This window comes from Lagopus muta, chromosome 2 (assembly GCF_023343835.1).
Source record: "Lagopus muta isolate bLagMut1 chromosome 2, bLagMut1 primary, whole genome shotgun sequence".
Classification (NCBI taxonomy): Eukaryota; Metazoa; Chordata; class Aves; order Galliformes; family Phasianidae; genus Lagopus; species Lagopus muta.
In genome coordinates, this window is record NC_064434.1 from 42,417,322 (window position 1) to 42,437,884 (window position 20,563).

Below are 20,563 nucleotides of genomic sequence, written 5' to 3' on the forward strand. Positions count from 1 at the left end.
TGTCTATTTCTAACGTAGCTCTGTAAGAAAGGGACTTGTTTTCTGTGAAAGGTCTGGTGCTGCAACTGTGTGGACAGGTCACTTGTTTGCTGCTTGTCTGCGGGGTGAGATAGCTGCGTGTGGCACAGCCTGTTTGTCCTCTCACGGCTCCTGACGTGAAGCATTATTTTTTTGTATCTACCTTATAAGTCTTGATTTTGTTCGGTGGGGTCAGAATTGGGTCTGTGTTTCTCTTACGCATTGGCATCTGCGGGGTCACAGGGGGAGCCTGGCTCTGGTTTTGACCTCATGGAAAACCACCAGAGTTCTGACAGCGCGATAGGGTGGGATTTTTCACTTGCAAAAGTCTGAGGTAAGGCATCGGGGGATGCTTGCGTGCGTGTTTGCCAGCGGATCTCAGATGTGAGCTGTCTTCATTGTTAACTTTCAGGAGAACTGTGGCTTCGTCTGGTTGAGAGTTTTAAATGCTGAGTCAATTTATTGACAAAAACATGTCTAATACACTGCTTGTGAAATGCTAAATACTGTCATGATTAGATCATGTGGTTGACATGATTAGCATTGTATCTCCATTTGGAGAAGGAAAAGTACTGCGTGCCTGCCTAGGAGGGAGGAAGTACAAGCGCTGCTGTTTGGGGAGGGCTGCTTTTTGTGTTTCTTCTCCTCGCACGCTTTGTGAAGTGAGTAGTGCCTCTGTAAGAGCTTATTGAATTTGCGAGAGTCCATGACACATCATACTCTTGTTTATTCTTGGATCTCGATTGGGGATTTTTCTGAAGGACGCATTTTTCGTTATGAGTTCACAGTATGTGTCAGCATTTTAAAAAATGAATTACTACTGCTCGTAACATTCTGGGCTGCTAGATTTACGTGAAGTCATTTATTTATTCCTATGCATGAATTATTTATCTTTGTTCCAGTTTTAGCACTTGTCAAAAATGGACAAAACACAGTGCCAAAATCACACTCAAGAAGGCCATATGTGAATAATCTTTTTCATTTCAAAACATTTTTTTTTCAGTAGTTTTTCCCTTTGGCTTCACTTATAGCCCAAACAGCCCTTCTTGACATCACATGGGAGTTATTCGGCTGCCTTGAATTCTGCCAGTGCCCCATCCTGGCACCCCATCCTGTGCTCTTGACAGCGAGAACAGATCTCAGTGAGCCAATAACTTGTTGCATGTCTCTGATAAGGAAGCTCTTCAGCAGTGGACGCTGTTTTGAGGCAGTGATTTGGAGCTGTTACCAATGTACCTCACACACTTGCTGTCAGGCTTTTATTTCTTTCATATATGATCAGTGAGGAAGCAGTCTGAAAACATCTCTTCTGGCAGCGCTTTTAGAAAGTGTTAACTAAATGAAGAGTTAATTTTAAGTGGGTTTATGCAACTGTAGACCTAGGAGTTAAGAAAAATCACCATTATTCTAAAGCACATGATGGCTTGTCCTGATTTGCATCTGGAAAATGCTGCTATTTCACAGTGCACTGGAGCCAGTAAGATTTTTAATTTTTTTAACGTTTTGTTGTGTTTTTGTTATTCCTTTAAAGCTATTGGTCCCGTTGTAAAACATCCTCCTCTGTAGGAATCCGTCGGAGTTGTCATTTATTTCAATGCTCTCACTACAAACAAAGCTGTAGGAGTGCTGGTCTTTTAAAGCCCTTGCTAACAGTGAATCCACGCTCAGCGCTGCTCTCTTCTGTGTGGGAGCTGCGGGCTTGTCGTGCTGCACACTGGCCCGCTGTTGCTGACAGATGTGCTGAGGCAGCGGTGAGGCCAGTGCTGCCCATAAAGCATCCAGTGGATGGGCTCCCCTCAGGCCAGCTGAAGAATGAAAGCCCTGCCGTGCCCAGCACCCAGCCAGTGGGATGATGGCAGCTCAGCCCTCACACCGCATTAGGACCCTGGTCAGTTCCAGGGCCGTGGCCACTCTGGGCTGGGTGCTCCCTGCCACGCAGCTCCCAGCTCCCCGCAGCCCCATGGTGCAGCCGTTGTTCCTTAAGGCCAGCAGGGCCCTCATGTGCGTTCCATGGCGAAGGAGCGGAAGCTCCTCCCAGCTTCGGCCAGTGCATTAGGATCATAGAATCATAGAGCAATATCGGGTTTGATTTAGTCCTCACAGTACAAATGATGTTTTACAGAAAGGAAGGACGTGTCTGTGGCACAGCTGGGAGAGTGCTAATAGTTGTTAAGAGGCTATGGCCTAAAGAGAGAGGGGATAAGTGTCAGTAAAGAAGATAACATTCTGCAAATAGCATTTTGCTCACTTACTGCATAGGTTAGTTTGGCATGCTTGCAGGGGCTGTGTAAGGGTAGAAGGCTTATAACGGTGCAAGCAGAACTCAGGCCACACTCCTCTCTGCTTCCCTGCCATGAGACTGCTTTGAAAGGTCTCACAAGACGGAGAAATGTGCTGAAGGACACCTGGTGGACACAAGTCTGAAATGCCTCTCTGCAATGGCTTGTTGGCAGCCTGCAGCCAGCTTCCCCTCGGTCTGGTCACGCAATTCCATTGCTGTTTAGCTGCAGCCCTGAGCAGCTCTGCACTCTGCAGGCTCCTGTTAAGCTAATCCCAAAGCCATACCCTTTTGGCTGTGCAAGGGTCTGATGGCGGCCTGGAGCCTGGTGCTGGCTTGGCACGATGGTCCCCACCCCCAGAAGGCAGCCCTGCTCCAGCACCAACACCAGCACTGACTCCTGAGGACACTGGTACCAGAAAGCCACTCTTGGTTCAAGATCGGCTGGGCAGCTTTAGTCTGATTCAGCAGAGCAAGCACACACATCTAGAACTTCTGCCAAAATCACCTTCTGATAGTAGGGAGTGAGAAGCTGTCCTCGTGTTCTGGGGAGGAAGCAAACGCTCTATGGAAGTGGATATCAAAAAGCATCTGCTGTGTCAGAGGTGCCAGTGCACAGCGAGTGTTTCAAGTTGACTGGTTCAAGGAGTGATTTCTAGAGATTCTGAGAATTTCATTAAAGTCGTTTTAATTAAGGGCAAGATATTTTAAAACCGTGAAAAAAAAAAAAACCTGCTACCTTGCAGTCAAACTGGTAGAATATGCAGTATCTTGGTAGTGAACTTCTCTTGAGAGGGCAGATGGATGTAAATGAAGATATATGGGGAAGATGTGAAGAACATCTGCCTTTTTCAGCTCTCTATGAGAAAAAATACAAGCAAGACTAAAATAAAACTGAGCCACTGAGCTTGTTTCAGCTTGTGGTAGGTGTAGGAAAATTTCTGGAAGTCCCTTTTTTGTCTCTTCAGTCCAGATGCACGGATCAATGGAGCATTTAACTACCTCTGCTGTTGACATTTAATTTGTTTTGTGGTGTTCTGAAACATGTTAAAATACAGACAAGCATGAACAACAACCACGCCACATACACCCAGCAATCTGTTTCCGGGTGGATTATCTCCTTGATGCTTGGGCTGTTATTTGTTCCCTTTATTTTGACATCTCACGTGAAATTATGCCAGGCATTAGTTGGTTACTGGGATTTTTAATCTTAACCAATACACAGACAAGTATTTCTCTGTCTCTCCCTTTCTCACACTGAAGGTGATGCAATAGAAGAAAATGTACCATGAGAAAATCACAAGGTTTAGCTAATTTGTGAAGTGCTGTCTGTAGTTCAAGGTTTTTACCATCTTCTGCTGTGAAGGACTGGTAAAAAGAAAATGAAATGCTCTCTGAAGTGAGCTAACTGCAGGGTTTGGTGACTGCTAATCTGCTTTGGTAAGAATGTTTATTCCTTGCTGGGTACAGACAGCAGTAATCCCCATACTCAGTGTTTATCAACAAACTCTGCTATTGCTGTCTTGTTGAAATCCTGATGAGCAAAAAGACAGTTATTAAGTGGCAAGATGCATGAAGGAAACACGATTAATATGTTTTGCCATGAAGGTTTCATTATAATACCAGGTTGATGGGCTTTTTAACATCCTTTCTCTCCACTGTCTTAGCAGCAGGATCAATCTTGCATAGTCTTGGGTTTCTGGTTTACAGAATTGCTGTTTTTAAGTGTTCTCTGGATGTATTAAATTTAGGAAGATTGGTGAGAAACAGAGAGGAACAAAACCAATAACTCAGCAGTGTTTTGCAAAGGGTTACTCCAAGGCACGTTCTTCTGAATAATGATGAATTGCTTCCTGATTTGTGGTCAGTGACTTTTTTTGGTGTAATTACTGTCAAGAAGGAAGCTGAGCAAGTAGAGTACATTTCTTAGACCTAGCAGTGGAGCATTTTCATCAAAACCTTTACGCCTTTTTGACCAAACCCACTTGTCAGATGTTACCGGAACTGCTGCCTCCTTTTTATAAAAGAGGGTGATCTGTGAGTACATGTCACACTGCCATTTTCGTGTTCTGCTTTGTATGCCACTACTGATGAGAGAAATGTGGGTCTTGTTTTTCTCCTTTTAGCTATGAGGAGGGGTGTGGAGTAAGAGGAGTAGGGGTAAAGTTTCACTTTGACCTGGAGAGGCAGTCATTCCAATTCTTAACTGTAACTGGCTGTGTAGCAGCAAAGTGATTGATAGTTCTTGAATATTTTTATTTGCTGGAACTAGGCTTTAGAGGGTGCCTTTTAATAGGAAAAGTAACTTACGAAGTTGACAATCTCTATATATTTTGCTTACTGTTTCTTCCTGTATTTCTACAAAACACATTTTTCAGGCAGTGTTCATCCTTGGCTTCGGTAAGACTTGTCTCGGTAAGACTTTAGTGTCTAACAAAGCTGGTCATCTCATATCCGGTACAGTTGCTAAGTACTTCTGTTTTGCTGACCTGACACTAAAAAATTTCATTTATTAGTTGTTTAACTTTCTAAGTTTGTGGGGCAGGGGAGAGGAAGAAAGAATTAACAATTTTTGCTGGCAATGGACTGATCCTGTGCTGCTCTTCTTGTAGGTCACTGGAGTTATAAGCAAAGAGTACATCCCAAAAGGAACACGCTTTGGACCCCTGGTAGGAGAGATCTATACCAGCGATACGGTTCCCAAGAATGCGAACAGAAAATACTTTTGGCGGGTAAGCAGGAAAAAACAGCACCATGTTGTTGCAGTAAGCAGATCACTAAATGAGTACAGCTGAAAAGCTGGGTCACTTCCTGCTTCAGACCTGTGCGAATGCAGGGGGCAACTTTTGTGTGCCACTGCCAGAGAGGAGCAGGGTGAATGTGGTGAGTTAAGCTGAGTAAGAGCCTGCCTGTCTTGAATGTAGGGGCTGTGTAGGTGGAGTGAGCAAGGAAGATACCCAGCCCTTCCTGGCTCTGTCCTCTGAAGCAGATCGGTACTTGATGGGATAAAGAAATAATTCTGCTGCTTGCTGTAGGGGCAGTAGAAATTCATTCTTGTTTATGCAAATGTCATGTATACCTGATTTTTGCAGCTATGAGGAAGTTGTGAAAGTACTGTATCATCTTTTTCTCTGGAATCATGGTATCTTTTAGGGTATTTTTTCCTGGTGTTGAATAGAGCTGCTGTAGCACAGAGGTGGTGATCTTCAGCATGTAAAATTCAACCTGTAGGCTTTTCTAGTGTGCTTCAGAAAGCGAAGCCATGAATCCTAGTGAAAATTCATTAAGGGCAAATTCATTAGAGGCGATGCCTAATTTCTGTTCAGTGTTATAAGTTGGAAGGGAGCATCAGCCAACTCGTTTTGGCATGAAACTCCATGCTGAGGAATATACCTCCAGTTTATCAGTTAACATAATCCTCAGTTTCCTTACAGACCCATTATTAATTTTTAGGGAACATTCTCTAATCCCCATTTTTTTCCATGGATTTGTTTTGCCGCCTTTAGCCAATTAGGCTGCGTCTAAATCAGTGGATTTGGGAGCACATCCAAGCCTCTGTGCCCAGGTGCCTCCCTGCCACATAGCAACATCGCAACCTCACATCCAGGTGAAACTCAGGGCAAGCACAGTTCTTCCTAGCTAATTGCATCATTTTGGTTTTCTCTAATCATCCTCATGCAATGTAATGCAGCATTGCACAGGCCGTTTATTTGCATGAGTGTTTGTACAAAGCATGCAGCTGCTTTCACATTCATTGCGCTACAGCACTTTTCTTTTAGCTGAAGTTTTTGGAGCTTGTGTCTGACATAGGAAGAGATCAGTGTGCTAGCCCTAGCCCTGCCAGTGGTTTGTAATACAGAGGACTCTGGGATCAGAGCTGCTCACCATCTTGCTTTATTCATACATGGCAGCGGGGAAGATGACATCATTTTCATGATGTGATTTTAAGCGAGGGGATCCTTGGAAATAATATCCTAGGAGCCATATAAGCATCATTAAATTCTCTGCTGTAATCTCTTGATTCGTTCAAGATATATTGCTGCACTGAAGATGAATTCTTTCCTATGGGACTGAAGCAGGCATGCATATGCAAAGGAAATTGTGGGAGATAACTTCCCACATGTTGCTGAAGGCACGCCTGGCTCGCTGATGGGAGCGGGAACATCTGCAGTGCGCGGGGGGATGCTCGAGGGGAGCGGGGCCGACGTCATTTCTGGGAACCGCGCTGTGACTCAGCACATCTGCTCTCTTCTTACCCAGAAGAAGTGGGAGCCCAGCGGGGCAACTAAGCCAGGGTGGCAGGGGCACAGGCCCTGTGCCATCCCGTGCTGGCCCTGGGGAGCAGTCAGTCAGGGCGGGCGCTGTGCGCTGCGGCCCCGCGCTGTTCCTGGAAGTTTGCGAGCTGGGGCGAGCAGAGAAAATTGACGGCTCCTCTTGAGACAGCAGAAATTCACCCATCTCCCTTCCATTTTCTCATAACAAACACACCGCAAAATCTCTCGCAGGCCGCTTTGATGAGGCCACATGTATTTCCCCCTTCTCAGTTTACAGGAAGTTACTCGTAAAGAAAGTGATTCTGGTGTTTATGGCCCGTGTTAAAGGGCCAGGCTGCCTCGCCCCTCATCGCCGGCGGCTGTCAGGGCAACGAGGAGAGGTCCAGGCGGGCGGCAGGCCTGGCATGCCCATCGGATGGTGTGGGCACTAAGGCGAGAGCAGGCCGCCCAGCATTCTCCTTCTTGCAGCAAGCTGTGTCTCCCCTTCTGGAGGCATTTCCTGCCCAAGGAAGCTTGTCACCGGGGCAGGCTGCTCCCTTTCATGTGCCCAGTCATTTAATTTGCAAGCTGGGGAACTCCGTTTCATCCAGCGTGGAGCCAGTTCTCCCTGAGAGCAAGGGATGTGTCCGGAACAGACGTATCTCCTGGAGGCTTTTTTCCTTTTTTTCTTTTTTTCTTAGTACTTCTCCTGTTCTTCCCACTTTAAGAAACAAGTAGCTTCTCCCAGTGCCTGGGACTTTTTCTCCCCCAAGCTACAGAGCAGTGTATAGCTCCACATATTCATTCCCGTCCATGGACAAGTCAGAGCGTGTCCCTTGATAGGAAAAGTGACTTCTCATGGACTGGCCCCTTTCCAGGTCTTCGCTGAGTTATGGCAGGTGAAGTTCATCTCTGCCTCGCCCAGCCTTCTTACAAAAGGGCTACAGTCCAACTGTGAGCAAGTGTTGCTTTAGGACTCTGGGGGGGGGGGTGGAGGATGTTTGCATAGTTTAAACCTTTGGGCGGGGGTGGTAGGAAACTGCAAGTACAGAGGCCATAGAAAAAGGTGAGAAAGACTCTGACGTAGCACAGCCAGTCAGTCTTATACACAGGTGACTCAAAGCATTAATGCAAGCATGCACCCAGACCTGCAATCATTAGTATCACCCAGTTGTTGATCATAGCACTAGGAAAAGGACTCAGGCAGGGAGAGTACTTTGCGTTTCAGATTTTGTGTCTGATTTGCTCATGTTAGCAGAGCTACACAAGCTGAGCAGAGATGGAAAAGGTAACTGTGTACTTGCCTTTGAATAAGCATTTCTTTGCTTAAAACAGGGAATATCATAATTGGAATGGGAAGAAACCCAGCTTGAACTCTTACTTCAGTAATATCTGCTATATTTGCTCAGTTTTTTCTTGAAAGCTTCCTTTTTTTTTTTTTTTTTAAACTCATCATTTTTCCACTGTGGACTCTGTGCATGCATTTTGTGTATCATGCATATATATATATATATACTCACAGGCACTTCCTCTCTGTTCCAGATCTATTCAAGTGGTGAGCTTCACCACTTCATTGACGGATTTAATGAGGACAAGAGCAACTGGATGCGTTATGTAAACCCTGGCTACTCAGTTCAGGAGCAGAACTTGGCAGCCTGTCAGAATGGAATGAACATCTACTTCTACACTATCAAGCCCATCCCTGCCAACCAAGAGCTGCTTGTGTGGTATTGCCGAGACTTTGCAGAGAGGCTGCACTATCCCTCCTCCAGAGAGCTGACAATGATGAACCTCAGTAAGTGCATTACAGTATAAACAAAGAATGCTAGTAATGTCTCTTCTGCCTATGTGATCTAATAATAAGTTCTATAATTACACAGCTGCATCATCTGTTGTGTCACAGTAGGTAGCTTGGAGTGGAAAAGGGGAATTAAAAAAAAAAAAAAGCACAGCAGAATGAGTTCCCTGTGCCTATACAAATGTAAACAGATTACTAAAAATCTCAACAGTTACTGTTCTTTATAGAACAGCAACTGAGTATTGTCTGAAATTCTGGACAAGGCAACGTGAAGATATCCTATCCGTTAGAACCATAGCATGTGAACATGTTGGTTCACACATAGACTTTCAAGTCCAGATCTCATAGTGTATTGAACAAAAATCTGCTTTGATAGCATATACTAAAAGCTGTCCAGTCATTTTCTGAAAGTGCTGCCCTTACTGTACAAGGAAGTGGCTGTGTGCCATGACTTTGTCTAGACATCTGACAAAATGTTGACTATATAATGTTCTTCAGGACTGGCATCTAAAGTTACTTATCTTCTGGGAGCAAACCTCATGTGTTCTTCTCATCTGGTTTCTCTGCTTGGTATATTCTGTCCTCATTTCTTGGCTGCACAGTGCAGCTTTCATTTTCTGTTCAAAAATAATAGCACGGGGGAAGAGGTATTTCCAGGAGTTTATCTTTGGGTTCCGCTGTGGTTTCTTACCATTTCCAGCCTCAGTGCTCTACTCAGAGCATTAATCACTGCGTGGCATCTCACCCAGAGTCCCTTGAAGAGGAGGAGCAATTCCTGCTGACTTCTTATTCAATTCTTAGGCGTCCTTGCCTCTTGTTAGCTGCTCTGAGACTGAGCAGAGCATTCTTTTGTCCTTCTGCCAGCACCAACGCTGAAACTTGAAGCAAAACTGAAATCAGTTTGTTTTTTTGTTGTTTTTTTTTTTGTTATTTAATACAAAGGGCTATTTACTGTTATTTGGCAACAAACAGTGCGTTATAAAATATCAGTGTTACTTTTGGGGGTCATTAGAGCTAAAATACATCCCTGCATCATGAAAATGACATCAGATTGAAATTAATCAAAAGTACATCTGTTGTCCATGAATGTCTCCCTTTCACCAGATTTTTGGTCTTTGTCTTTCACTACTAAACACAACACACTATAGAAGAAAATTTGCTTTCTTTTAAGGAAGAGGAAGAGAAGGGAGTGGGGGAAATGTCTTGTGCTGCTATATTCCCGGTTCAAGAAATATCTCACTGATTCTGTCATCTTTGCACGCATGTCATTTTGCCAGTAGCTGTGCAAGTTTATTTCCTGATGTGCTGAACTGTTGGATTTCCAGTGGGGCCTGCAGGTGGGACGAGTCAACAGTATTGAGAGTTCCCATGGATGGGGAGCTTGCAAAGATCTAGCCAGAGCTGGCTGGTCACTAACTGGGTGGATACACAAATACAGCCATAGTTTCCTACATCTTCTGTCACCTTAGGTAACCTTACAGAAATAGTAAGGAATGTATTATTTGCTAAGTGTCAACAAATTACCCAGATACTCTTACTCATGTCAAAATGAGGTTTGTTTGAACAGATAGAATGTCCCATTGTAATAAAAGTAGGTTTAATACCTAAAAGTGACTGGATCTTGAGCAACAGCTGTGTTGCTCAGTCTTGACATTAGCAAGGGTTGCCTTTCTTTTTAAGCATCTTCCACTGACAGTAACAGCTCTCTCAGTTTTATTTTTTTTCCTTTGTCTTCATGATGAACATGCTCAAGCCTAAGGCCTACCATTACACCAGAAACCCTTCACATACTGTAAAGAATTGAGGACCCTTAGCATTTTGGTGCCCTTTCTTAAGAAAAACACAAAAAAAGTCCAGAGGTCTCTCAAAGATGCTTATTCACTGCAAGGCCTCTAGCAGCCGTGCGGGTGGGGATGTTTTTCTAACATTAATACTGGAACCAGATGAGTTTAAAGCAAATGTCAGCACCGTGCAGCTTTCTTCTTCCCCTTCCTCCCAGACTACTTCTTGTAGTTAAATTTAAAATTAGCAAGCACCCCCGCTGCCTCTCTGGCTTCTCTTTGTAGCGTGAGCTTGGCCCAGGCCTCCTCACAGTGTGTTAATCTGACTGAAATTGCAGACGGCTTGTGCCCAAGTTGTTCACATGACTCTCTGGCTGCAGATGGAGCTTTGCCCCATCAAAACACTTTAACACAGTCGTGGAGGCTGAGATCAGTGCTTGAGGGACCTTTCCACTGGCCACTCCCTCAGGAAAGCTCTTTCCAGCTAATTTGGTGTTTCAAGTGGCATGACTTTTCTCAGAGGAGCAGCCAAGCATCGCCTCTCTCCCACCTCCTGGCTTCTGGTTTTGGCATCCTCTGAGGAAAAGGAAGGCAAAGCTGAGGTGCAGATCCCATCAGGGGTCCTCTCTGCTGGGACACACACTAGTGAAGCATAGGACAGTGGCACTTGTAGACCATAGTGCCCCCATTCCATCCCTCTGGCATGTTTTGGTTGTGCAGAAGGCTTTGGTGGAGATGAGGGTGGCCTGGGATACGCACTGATGGATAATATCCAGTGTCACCTCAGTTTTACCAGCTTAAACTATAGGCAGATGCTTTAGATGCCGCAGGGGCTTTGGGATCACAGCCCTAACCTTCAGCACCTCAGATCCTCTCTAAGTACCAGAGTGGGATGGACCTCCAGGGAAAAAATGTATCAGAGAATTTCTCTGGCATTATTTCCTGTAATTAGTGGCCTCAAAAATGAGAGAACTACCACTTTGGTGCATAAACATATTTACACATCCACGTATAACATCTACTTGCCTCTGTAGCAGCAAATTTCCAAATTAAAGGTAACTTCTCCAGCATTAGTTCATTTGCACCGTAGAAGGAAAGCATCTAGATCCAAGACAGCAATTAGGCATGCTCTTAGTTACGGGTTTAACCGTGTCCTGTGTGTTTTCTTGAACTGGGGCCTTTGACCCAGTCTTTCAGACACTGAAGCACACACCTACCTTCTCGGCCATGATTAGCTCTGATTGAAGCTACACAACCTTGAGTAGATGCTGGGGTGCCTGCAAGGGTTGCACAATTGTGGTAGAAACAAGACTCCATTTCATCCTGGGGGAAGAAACTGAGTCTCATTTCAACACATTCCCTTTTCCTTTTTGCCTATTTTGAGGCTGCTAGTGTTATTTTTCATCAAGATTTGAGACATCAGACATTGTCATGTTTGACATGGCAAGTTTACTTTGTCCTCCAGAGCAAAATACTCAATTTTGATAACTTCTAGGTGTGCTTCTTAGCCTTATTGCATTGGAATCGACCATGATATTCTAGGTGTTTGGATTAGCAAACAAACTGAGGAAATTTGTTTAGGGATCCCACATAACCTAGCATTTAATTCCTACTTACTATAACAGCTTTATTTTGAAAAGAAGGGTGGAGAGGGCAATAGTGTTTTTTTATTTCTAAAAACAAAATACATTTGCTTTGACTCAGGTCATGACTATTTGATAATAATGTTCACGTATTGCAATCATGTGGTGCAACTTCCTGCTATTCATGTCATGTTTGTCTCATCGGTCAAGCACAGGCAGGTGACATATTATTTTGGTCAAGTTTCAGAAAGGAGTTTGAGTTCAGGGAAGACAGTTTGCATATTTGGGAAACACTTGACAATTTTTTGTATTGTGTGAACAGTTTCTGTGAGGTTTTACTGAATCTATTGTATTCTGTGAAGATTATAATGCTTGGTTTTAAAATGCAGTGTATTCTTGCTTTCGTTACAGTGACCTTCGTAAATGTGTCGTTAGCTAACGCATGCTCTTTGCTTTTCCTTTTGTTTATGGTCAGTTTCACTTTCTGGTTTTAAAGCTTTTCAGTTTGGGTCAAAAGGAAACATCTGCATTTGTTTAAAATGTGCCTACTGGAATCTTCAAACGGGCTGAGGAAAATGGTTTTCAAATTGTATACAAAGTTCTCTCTGCAAAACCAGAATTTGGGGCTGAAGTTGACTTAATACTGAGGATTATTTGAAGGCATCTCTGAAGTCTTTCTTTGAGCAAAAAACGTTTTCAAAGGCAAGTCACACTGCCTTGGACACATTTAGAAAACGGATGATCGAATTATAGACTTCTAAATGTTGGTCTCCACTCTCATTTTGAGTGGAAGCACTCTTTGTTTTGCCTACTTCACAACTTCGAGGTTCTCTTTCTACTAGCAAAAGCGTGCTTAATTTAGATCAAAAATGTGAATCGGCGTAATTAAGCTTCACCACTCGAAGTGTTCAGTACCATTTCACTCCTGAAATTACTATTGCAATTACTGTCTACCTACAACCGTTTTTCAAGTTTTTAGAAAAAACAGGTCATTGTTTTTATGAAGCTTTTCTCAGGCTTATAGCTAGGAGCTCAAGTAATGAGCAAAACTGACAGCAGGGCAGCAGTCTCTAACTGGAACACCCACATTGGTGTGACTTCAGGCAGCCCCTCCACTCACCTTTCATTAATACTTAGAAGTAACAGGATTTCTGCTCTCGCACGCACTCACAAATCTCAGATCTGAGCAAATAATCTATTGACCTCAGTGAGAACTGGATCAGGCTCCGAAGGAGGCATGTCTGTTGTTTTTTTTTTCCCCTCAGATCAGTAAGTTGCAAATGCAACTGCATTGTTCTTCTTTTGTCATTAACTTCTTTTCTGTGTGCCTGCCTGACCACAGAAACAATACAGATCTTGGAAGATTGTGTGCCTTTATCTATTATATATGTGTGTGCTGGGAGGAGTGGGGTGGAGAGAGAGGCATAGTAAAGGAGAGACATGGTGATTAGTAACAATTTAAATCTAAAATCACAAGATAAAATAAATCTATTTGTAAAAAACAAATATCTCTAACTTTGAAGCACGACTCCTTTAAGAGCAGTAAGAAAGGTTATAAACCTCTCAATCAGTTTCAGCCCTGGCTGGTTTAAATCCACGTTCAGCATAAAACATCAGAACCTCTCTTTGGCTTCTGACATTACCTTCTCTTGTTTTACACAGTGCTGACACACTTGTTTGTATTTTGATCTCTGGTGTTCCAAATCTTCCTCGGGCTCAGGTAGTAGGGGAAGAAGTCAGGGGGGGATTTATGGAGCAAAGATGACCTCCAAGCTAAAGAGAGCTGTCACAGTCAAGAGTTGGAAAATCATCTTTAAATGTTGCTATTTCTGTTGCACGTGAAAATTAATAGGAGGGAAGGCTTTCTTGGGAACTTTGAAGGGAAAGAAAGAGCCACTATCTGTCTGTCAAGTGGGGCCCTTGGGCAGCTGTGCAGTGAAGTTCTCCGCGTGAGCTTCCTCTCTGTGACTCGCCTCACGGGCTCTCTCCAGCACATCAGGCACATACCTCCCCACCCTCAGCTTTACCCTTGTGACAGTGAGAGAGAGCCCTTCCTCCAGCTGAGGCGTCTGGGTTTCTCTATCACTTTTCCAGCAGCACTGGCACTTCTCCTTCCTCTTCCCCTCCCCCAGGACTTGTTTTGTTCTTTAAAAAAGAAAAGTGTCAGTTTGAACTTCCTGCTTGACAGACCCCACGGAGAAACCGATAGGGGCCTGATAAGGTGATATTTATTTATTCTGCTGTGAGGCTTCACAAGTCCCTCCCTCTCTCAGCCCACCCCCCGCCCAGCTTTCAATACTTCCGATCCCGTTGCTGATAGCGTCACTGGGAATGTTTGCTCCGAGAGGCTGGCGTGGTGACAGGCAGCTGATAACGAGATGGAGATAACGTTATCCACTGTGCCAGTGTGGGGTTCTTAAACCTAGCAGACCTGCATGTCCTACCCCAAAACCTGAGCGGGCATTTAGAAAATGGTACGGACAGAATGACAGAAGGAAAGTGGATGATTTCTAATGTCAGACAACACGACCTGTTGTCAGTATATTTTTGAAACAGCTCTGAATTAAACATTAACATTGAGTAAAGTAGTTGGGAAGCCATCTGCACACTTACGCATGTGCTTGCTGTACAGCATGTCCTGTATTTGATCATAAATACTTTAATTGACCACGTCTATGTTCGATTGCATTCCGTTGCAACTTGAACATAGACGATCCGCCTGCATATCTCAAATTAGATATGTTTGCTGCCAGCAAAAAAGATGCTACTGTAAAAGCGGGTTGCTGTGAGCAGGAACATGTTTTGAAAGCAGCTGTTTTCTTGGATACGTTTAATAAATGGCTGTTTCTTTGCCTTATAGGGTAATGTTGCCAAATGATAGATTCCGTGAGGGTAGTGAATAGTGAAGCAAAGAATCTGCGTTGAAAGCGGTGTGGTCATTGCCTGTTTCCATCTTCCTCACTGGGTTTAGCTGGTCCGTCAGAAATTAGAAACAACTGTTTCTCAGCCTAGTTAGCAAAGGAAGAGCTGTCAGTCACAAAAGCAGAAATTTGGCAGAAGGGCTGCGATCCTTTCGAGTCACGTACCTTCGGCACTGACTTGCATCTCCTGATGGAAAGCCTTGCGTGTAGCTAACCACTAACATCAAACTTTCTTGTAGTTTTTCCCCTATAATAAAACATCTTACAAGTCATCATTTTGTGATTATATAACTATTGGGAGATTAGATACAAGTAGAATTCTTTTTCTATCCTCCAGTGGTCTGTTTGTATTACATTATGTCCAGATAAGAAGGTAGAATTTTTGAATGCAGACAATCTGTGTATGTGTTGAACTGAGCCAAATGGATGTTAGCTTCTATTTCCTTCTAAATGCACATTTCTTTTTTCTTTCTTTCTTTTTTTCTTTTTTTTTAAGTACATTTCAACTTAAGCTGGAGCCAACCAGTCTTGCTTTCTTTTGCTTTGCTTCAGCATTTTTTTTATAAAGTACAGCTGTAAGCAGAGGAGTTTTGCATAGACTGAATGCCACAGAGATCTGCAGTAAATAGTCTGCTTTGTTGTAGATGTTCCTAAGCAGTATATTTAATGAGTAATGATCTGTTTACTGATGGAGAATACCTTCTCTTTGAAGAAGGCTTTCATCCTAGCCAGCCATGGGCTTTTTGGTACTGTAAGTAATTGAACTGGCTGGTGAAGTGACTGCTGCGGTTTGGCAAAAGCCGATTTGTCATGCCTTGTTATTTTAGCGAGGAACATTTCTGGGAGCTTGTGTTCTGTAAAGTCCTTCTGGTAAACCTGTACTGTGAGCAAATGCTTGTTACCACATTTGCTAGAAGTACAGCTTGAAGAGATACCAGCAGATGGTCAAATTTAAGGGGAAAGTACAGAGAAATCAGTTTGCAAAATGGAGACTATCGCTCTGCAAATGAATCATTGTCCAGATCTGTACAAACTAGTAGTTGTCCCTTAAATTAACAATGTGTTTTTTTGTTAATGCCTTCATACCAGCAGGCATTTTTTTGCACAAAAGTTAATTTTTTGGTGAATTAAATGAATTTTTATCTCTGGCAGTGGCGCATCGTTCCCACTAAGCTTGTAGGAGTTAGATTGTGTTTTGAGAAGAGATAATGAAGGTGGCTTATCTAAGTAATAATTACCTTGTCTTTGTATTTCAGCACAAACCCACGTTAATCCAAAGCAGCACAGTGCTGATAAAGATGAGCTCTATCAGAAGAGCGTCCCAAAGAAGGAGCACAGTGTGAAGGAAATCCTGAAAATGGAATCCAGTCCTCCAAAAGGAAAAGACTTCTTCCAGACCAACATTTCACCGGTTACTCCAGAAAAGGACTTGGATGATTTGCGTAAGAACTATAGCCCAGAGAGGTGTTTCTTCCCTCGAGTTGTCTACCCGATCCGACCTCACATTCCAGAAGACTATCTGAAAGCTTCCTTAGCATATGGGATGGACAGACCCAGCTACATTACTCACTCACCCATCCAGTCATCTACTACACCAAGTCCTTCTGGGAGGAGCAGTCCAGACCAAAGTTTAAAAAGTTCAAGCCCTCACAGCAGCCCAGGGGTCACAGTTTCACCTCTGGCACCAACTTCCCAAGAGCACAGAGAGTCATACCCCTACCTGAACGGGTCCTATGGCTCAGAAGGATTGGGTTCTTATCCTGGATACGCCCCCCCTAGCCACCTCCCATCTGCCTTTCTACCATCCTATAACCCCCACTATCCCAAATTTCTGTTACCTCCATTCAATATGAGCTGTAATAACCTGAGCGCTTTGAACAATATCAACGGCATCAACAATTTCAATCTCTTCCCACGGATGTATCCCCTCTATGGCAACCTGCTCAGTGGAGGTAGCCTTTCCCACCACATGTTGAACCCCACCACACTCCCCAGCTCATTGCCCAGCGAAGGAGGCCGTCGATTGCTGCAGCCCGATCATCCAAGGGACTTCCTCATACCAGCACCTAACAGTGCCTTCTCTATCACGGGCGCTGCTGCCAGCATGAAGGACAAGCCATGCAGCCCCACCAGCGGGTCACCCACAGCTGGTACAGCAGCCAGTTCAGAACACATAATGCAACCTAAACCTACCTCAGTGGTGTTGGCTGCCACCGGTGGTGAAGAAGCCATGAATCTCATTAAAAGCAAGAGGAATGTGACTGGTTACAAAACCCTCCCGTACCCACTGAAGAAGCAGAACGGGAAGATCAAGTACGAATGCAACGTTTGCTCCAAGACCTTTGGCCAGCTCTCGAATCTGAAGGTAGGTGGTGGAGACTTAAGACTAAGGTTCTGATTTCTCCCTGTAGTCTTCTAGGAAAATCAGGGACAAGGCTCTTGTGCTTGGCAGGCTATTGATCAGTCTGGGCTTAATCCCAGTCTGGGCTGATCCCCCACCAAGAAAGCACGGCTGCAGAGACAATTCCTTAACATTGACGCCACCTAATTAACTAGGTAGCAGTGCATTTTGGCAGCGAGAGGCTTCTGCTAACTTTAGGAAACATCTGAAAGTACTTTTATTGCGTTATTGGAAACTGCCAATTGTTAATTGCTTTGTTTCTCCCTAGGTGCACCTCCGAGTACACAGCGGAGAGAGACCATTTAAATGCCAGACTTGCAATAAAGGCTTCACACAGCTGGCTCACCTCCAGAAGCACTATCTGGTACACACAGGAGAGAAGCCCCACGAGTGTCAGGTACGTAACACACACAGAGACAGCTTCCCTTGGAGTCTGACGGGACAGCAGGGCCCGTGCCCTCCTTGCACTTTGTGCACAACCCGTGTGGCGAGCTGCATAACAAACTGGCAACTGCTCAGGATTCACATCCATGTCACAGCTGTTTCCAGCCCTGGTATGCCGGTGTCTGTGAAACAGCATGGTTGCCTTTAGCCTGCTAGGGCAGCATCTGCCTGATACAGTTTTGCCGTCACCACACTCAAAATGCTATTCAGCAATATTTAAAATAGAAAAGCTGGGGATTTTTTTCCCCCGCTGAGAAAGTGTGAAGATATAAAAAGCCGCTGCTTCATCCTGCCATCTCCTCCTAGGCGTCTGATTTAAAGCATGAAATCCCCTCCCACTCACTCGGTGTTTCTCTGCCACCCCCCCTCAGGTTTGTCACAAGCGGTTCAGCAGCACCAGCAATCTCAAAACCCACCTGCGGCTCCACTCTGGAGAGAAGCCTTACCAGTGCAAGCTGTGCCCAGCCAAATTCACCCAATTTGTGCACCTGAAGCTGCACAAACGTCTCCACACCCGGGAGCGTCCCCACAAATGCATCCACTGCCACAAGAGCTACATTCACCTCTGCAGCCTCCAGGTCCACCTGAAGGGCAACTGCCCCGTCGCCCCCGCCTCCGGCCTCTCGATGGAGGACCTGAACCGAATCAACGAGGAGATCGAGAAGTTCGACATCAGTGACAATGCCGACAAGTTGGAAGAGGTGGAGGACAATATTGACCTAACGTCCATCGTGGAGAAGGATATACTGACCGTGCTCAGAAGGGAAATGGAAGGAGCTAATCTCAAAGTATCTTTACAGAGGAACCTGGGAAACGGACTTATCTCCTCAGGATGCAACCTTTATGAGTCTTCAGATATGTCAATTATGAAGTTGCCTCACGGTCACCCACTACCTCTGTTACCTGTAAAGGTCAAGCAAGAAACAGTTGAACCAATGGACCCTTAAGACTTTTTGGCAAAGTGATTTTTTTATTTATGACTTGGCAAGTCAGGGTGCCTGTAGCAGTTGCTTGTACATAGTTTCAATGCTGCAAAGCAATCTTGGCTTACAGTAGTTTCCCTACGCTCTCCAGCTGAAAGAAGGAACTCCAAAGTTACTGTTTTCTCAGGGCATAAAAAGAGGCAAAGGACTGCGTGTTGCCTCGCCAGTTACTAAAAGACAATCATCTATCCATAATTATTTTTTCAATGATAGTACTTCATAATTTATTATGCAATTTATCATTCTAAAAGCAATAATTAGAAAAATGTTTACAATGACTGGAAAATTCATTGTAATTTTTACTTTAAGTGTTTTTATTTTTTGTTTTATGGCCATTCTCCATAGACTTTTTTTCTGCACATCTGTTTTAAGAACCTAAGATTGGGGTTTCAGTAACCATGTTTTATGTACCAATGTCTTTTAAACAAATGTGTTTTTTTTTTTTTCTATTGCCAAAGTTGGACATTGACATACAGAATCCTAGATCAGTCAGTCTGAAAAAAATGCTGGGTACTTTTATGTGCAAATCACCCCATTGGGATTGAGAAGGAGAAAAAAAATGAAAAGAAAAGGTAGCAGCAAGCAGAGAAGAAACTGCTGCCCTGGCCTCTCTGAGGGCAGGAGAGGTTCTTCTACCTGCAGCTCTACCCAGAACAGATGTGACACAGCAAACACCTGCATGGACAATACCGTAGGTTTTTAGAGAACAGCTATAGCCCCACACCTTGTCACGTAACTTTATGACCAAAGGAACACATCAGCTTAAAGTGACTCTTCCAAAATAAAATATCACTTACATGCTTTTGTTTCCAATAATGGTTTAAAAGCAAACACACCAATATTCCAATCTTCTTAATATTCTGCCTCGAGGGAGATTTTCGGCAGGATTCTTTTTTTTCCTCTCTCTCTCTTTTTTCTTTCTCTTTTTCTTTTTCTTTTTGGTTTGTTTTTGGCCAGAGCCTTCCAGGGATACAAAAAATGGTCAGATTCCCTGAGAAATAAGGGGTTTGGTTTTACATGTGTTTTTTCTCTCCCGCTTTGCCTGGGTGTAGAAGTGGGGAACAAAGTCCTTTTCTGGCACATACATTTTTTTTTTTTTTTTCCTTCCTGTACAACTCAGATTTTTCTCAGTATTTGTGTTTGTACATTTTGTGGTTAATTTAATTAAAGAAGAAAAGGGCATTGCAAAGTTGTTGAACAACAATTACCTCAGTGCTTGTGTCCAGTGGTGCAGACAATGCTGTTTTATCTAAATGCTTTGCTACTTTAGAGAAGAAACCAAAATGTGCACAGGGAAAGATAGAATGCACGTCCTTTATCTTTTTGTTTTGCTAAGCCCAAAGATGATATGGTGACATTTGAGGTGTAGCAAAGAGTACATGTATATTTATAGATATATTTATACCACTATACTATATATGTATATGTATATATATTTATACCAGTTAAGTTGTGAGCCAAACCATGTAATAAAACCTATTTTTCATCTAAGTGTGAAAATCAGATGTTATCCAGTTTTGCATATTACCAATGACCTCAAAACCAGAAGGTTGTACAAAGGCATTTATCGCTTGCAAGTACACGTGCAGGGCTGTGCTGTCCTTGCAGGGCCCGAACTTGCAAACACCTGATGTGAAAAACATCACTCGCATGGGGAGTCTGGGCAAAGTCAGGGGGAGGAACCGTGTCTGCAGGATTGGGGTCCTCGGTGCCCTGCTCTCCTGGCAGTGTGTACTGGGGGGAAAGAGGCGGGTGGGCAGCGAACAAGCAACCAGAAATCTTAACCAAAAGAACCTGAAAAGAAGCCAAACACTACGCACACATGGTGTGAGCGCAGAGCACAGAGGAGTAGGCTGAAAGTCAGTGGGGGTGAGCTCTAGCAAGCACCCTAGTCTCCTTGTACCCTGCCATTAACGGGTTGCATCATCAACTCGCATCAATCTCGGTAGCATTAGCAGTCTTCCCTTCCAGGTGTATCTTTTTGTTTGTTTGTTTCTGTTATAAACTGTAAGGTCTCCCACTTCATCAATCCAGTATTTGGTGATGTTTTCCCCCCCGTGGAATCTTATTTTAACGCCTTTGGTTCAACAATCCCGACATACA

The 20,563-nt window shown here is 43.9% G+C and overlaps 1 protein-coding gene across 8 annotated transcripts in view; it reads left to right on the forward strand.

The window, feature by feature from the left end:
• PRDM1 (PR/SET domain 1) overlaps positions 1–19,949 on the forward strand; it is a 97,303-nt gene extending 77,354 nt beyond the window's left edge. For 7 of the 8 annotated variants that reach the window (XM_048937063.1, XM_048937057.1, XM_048937065.1 and 4 more), the window contains 5 exons: positions 4,909–5,028; positions 8,092–8,344; positions 15,889–16,997; positions 17,302–17,430; positions 17,849–19,949. In XM_048937063.1, the coding sequence (XP_048793020.1) occupies positions 4,909–5,028; positions 8,092–8,344; positions 15,889–16,997; positions 17,302–17,430; positions 17,849–18,424 (2,187 nt within the window). In that variant the 3' untranslated portion in view covers positions 18,425–19,949. Of the gene's footprint in view, positions 1–4,214; positions 4,334–4,908; positions 5,029–8,091; positions 8,345–15,888; positions 16,998–17,301; positions 17,431–17,848 lie in introns of those variants that run through there. The other variant, XM_048937064.1, reaches the window with a different exon arrangement.
• The last annotated feature ends 614 nt before the right edge of the window (positions 19,950–20,563 follow it).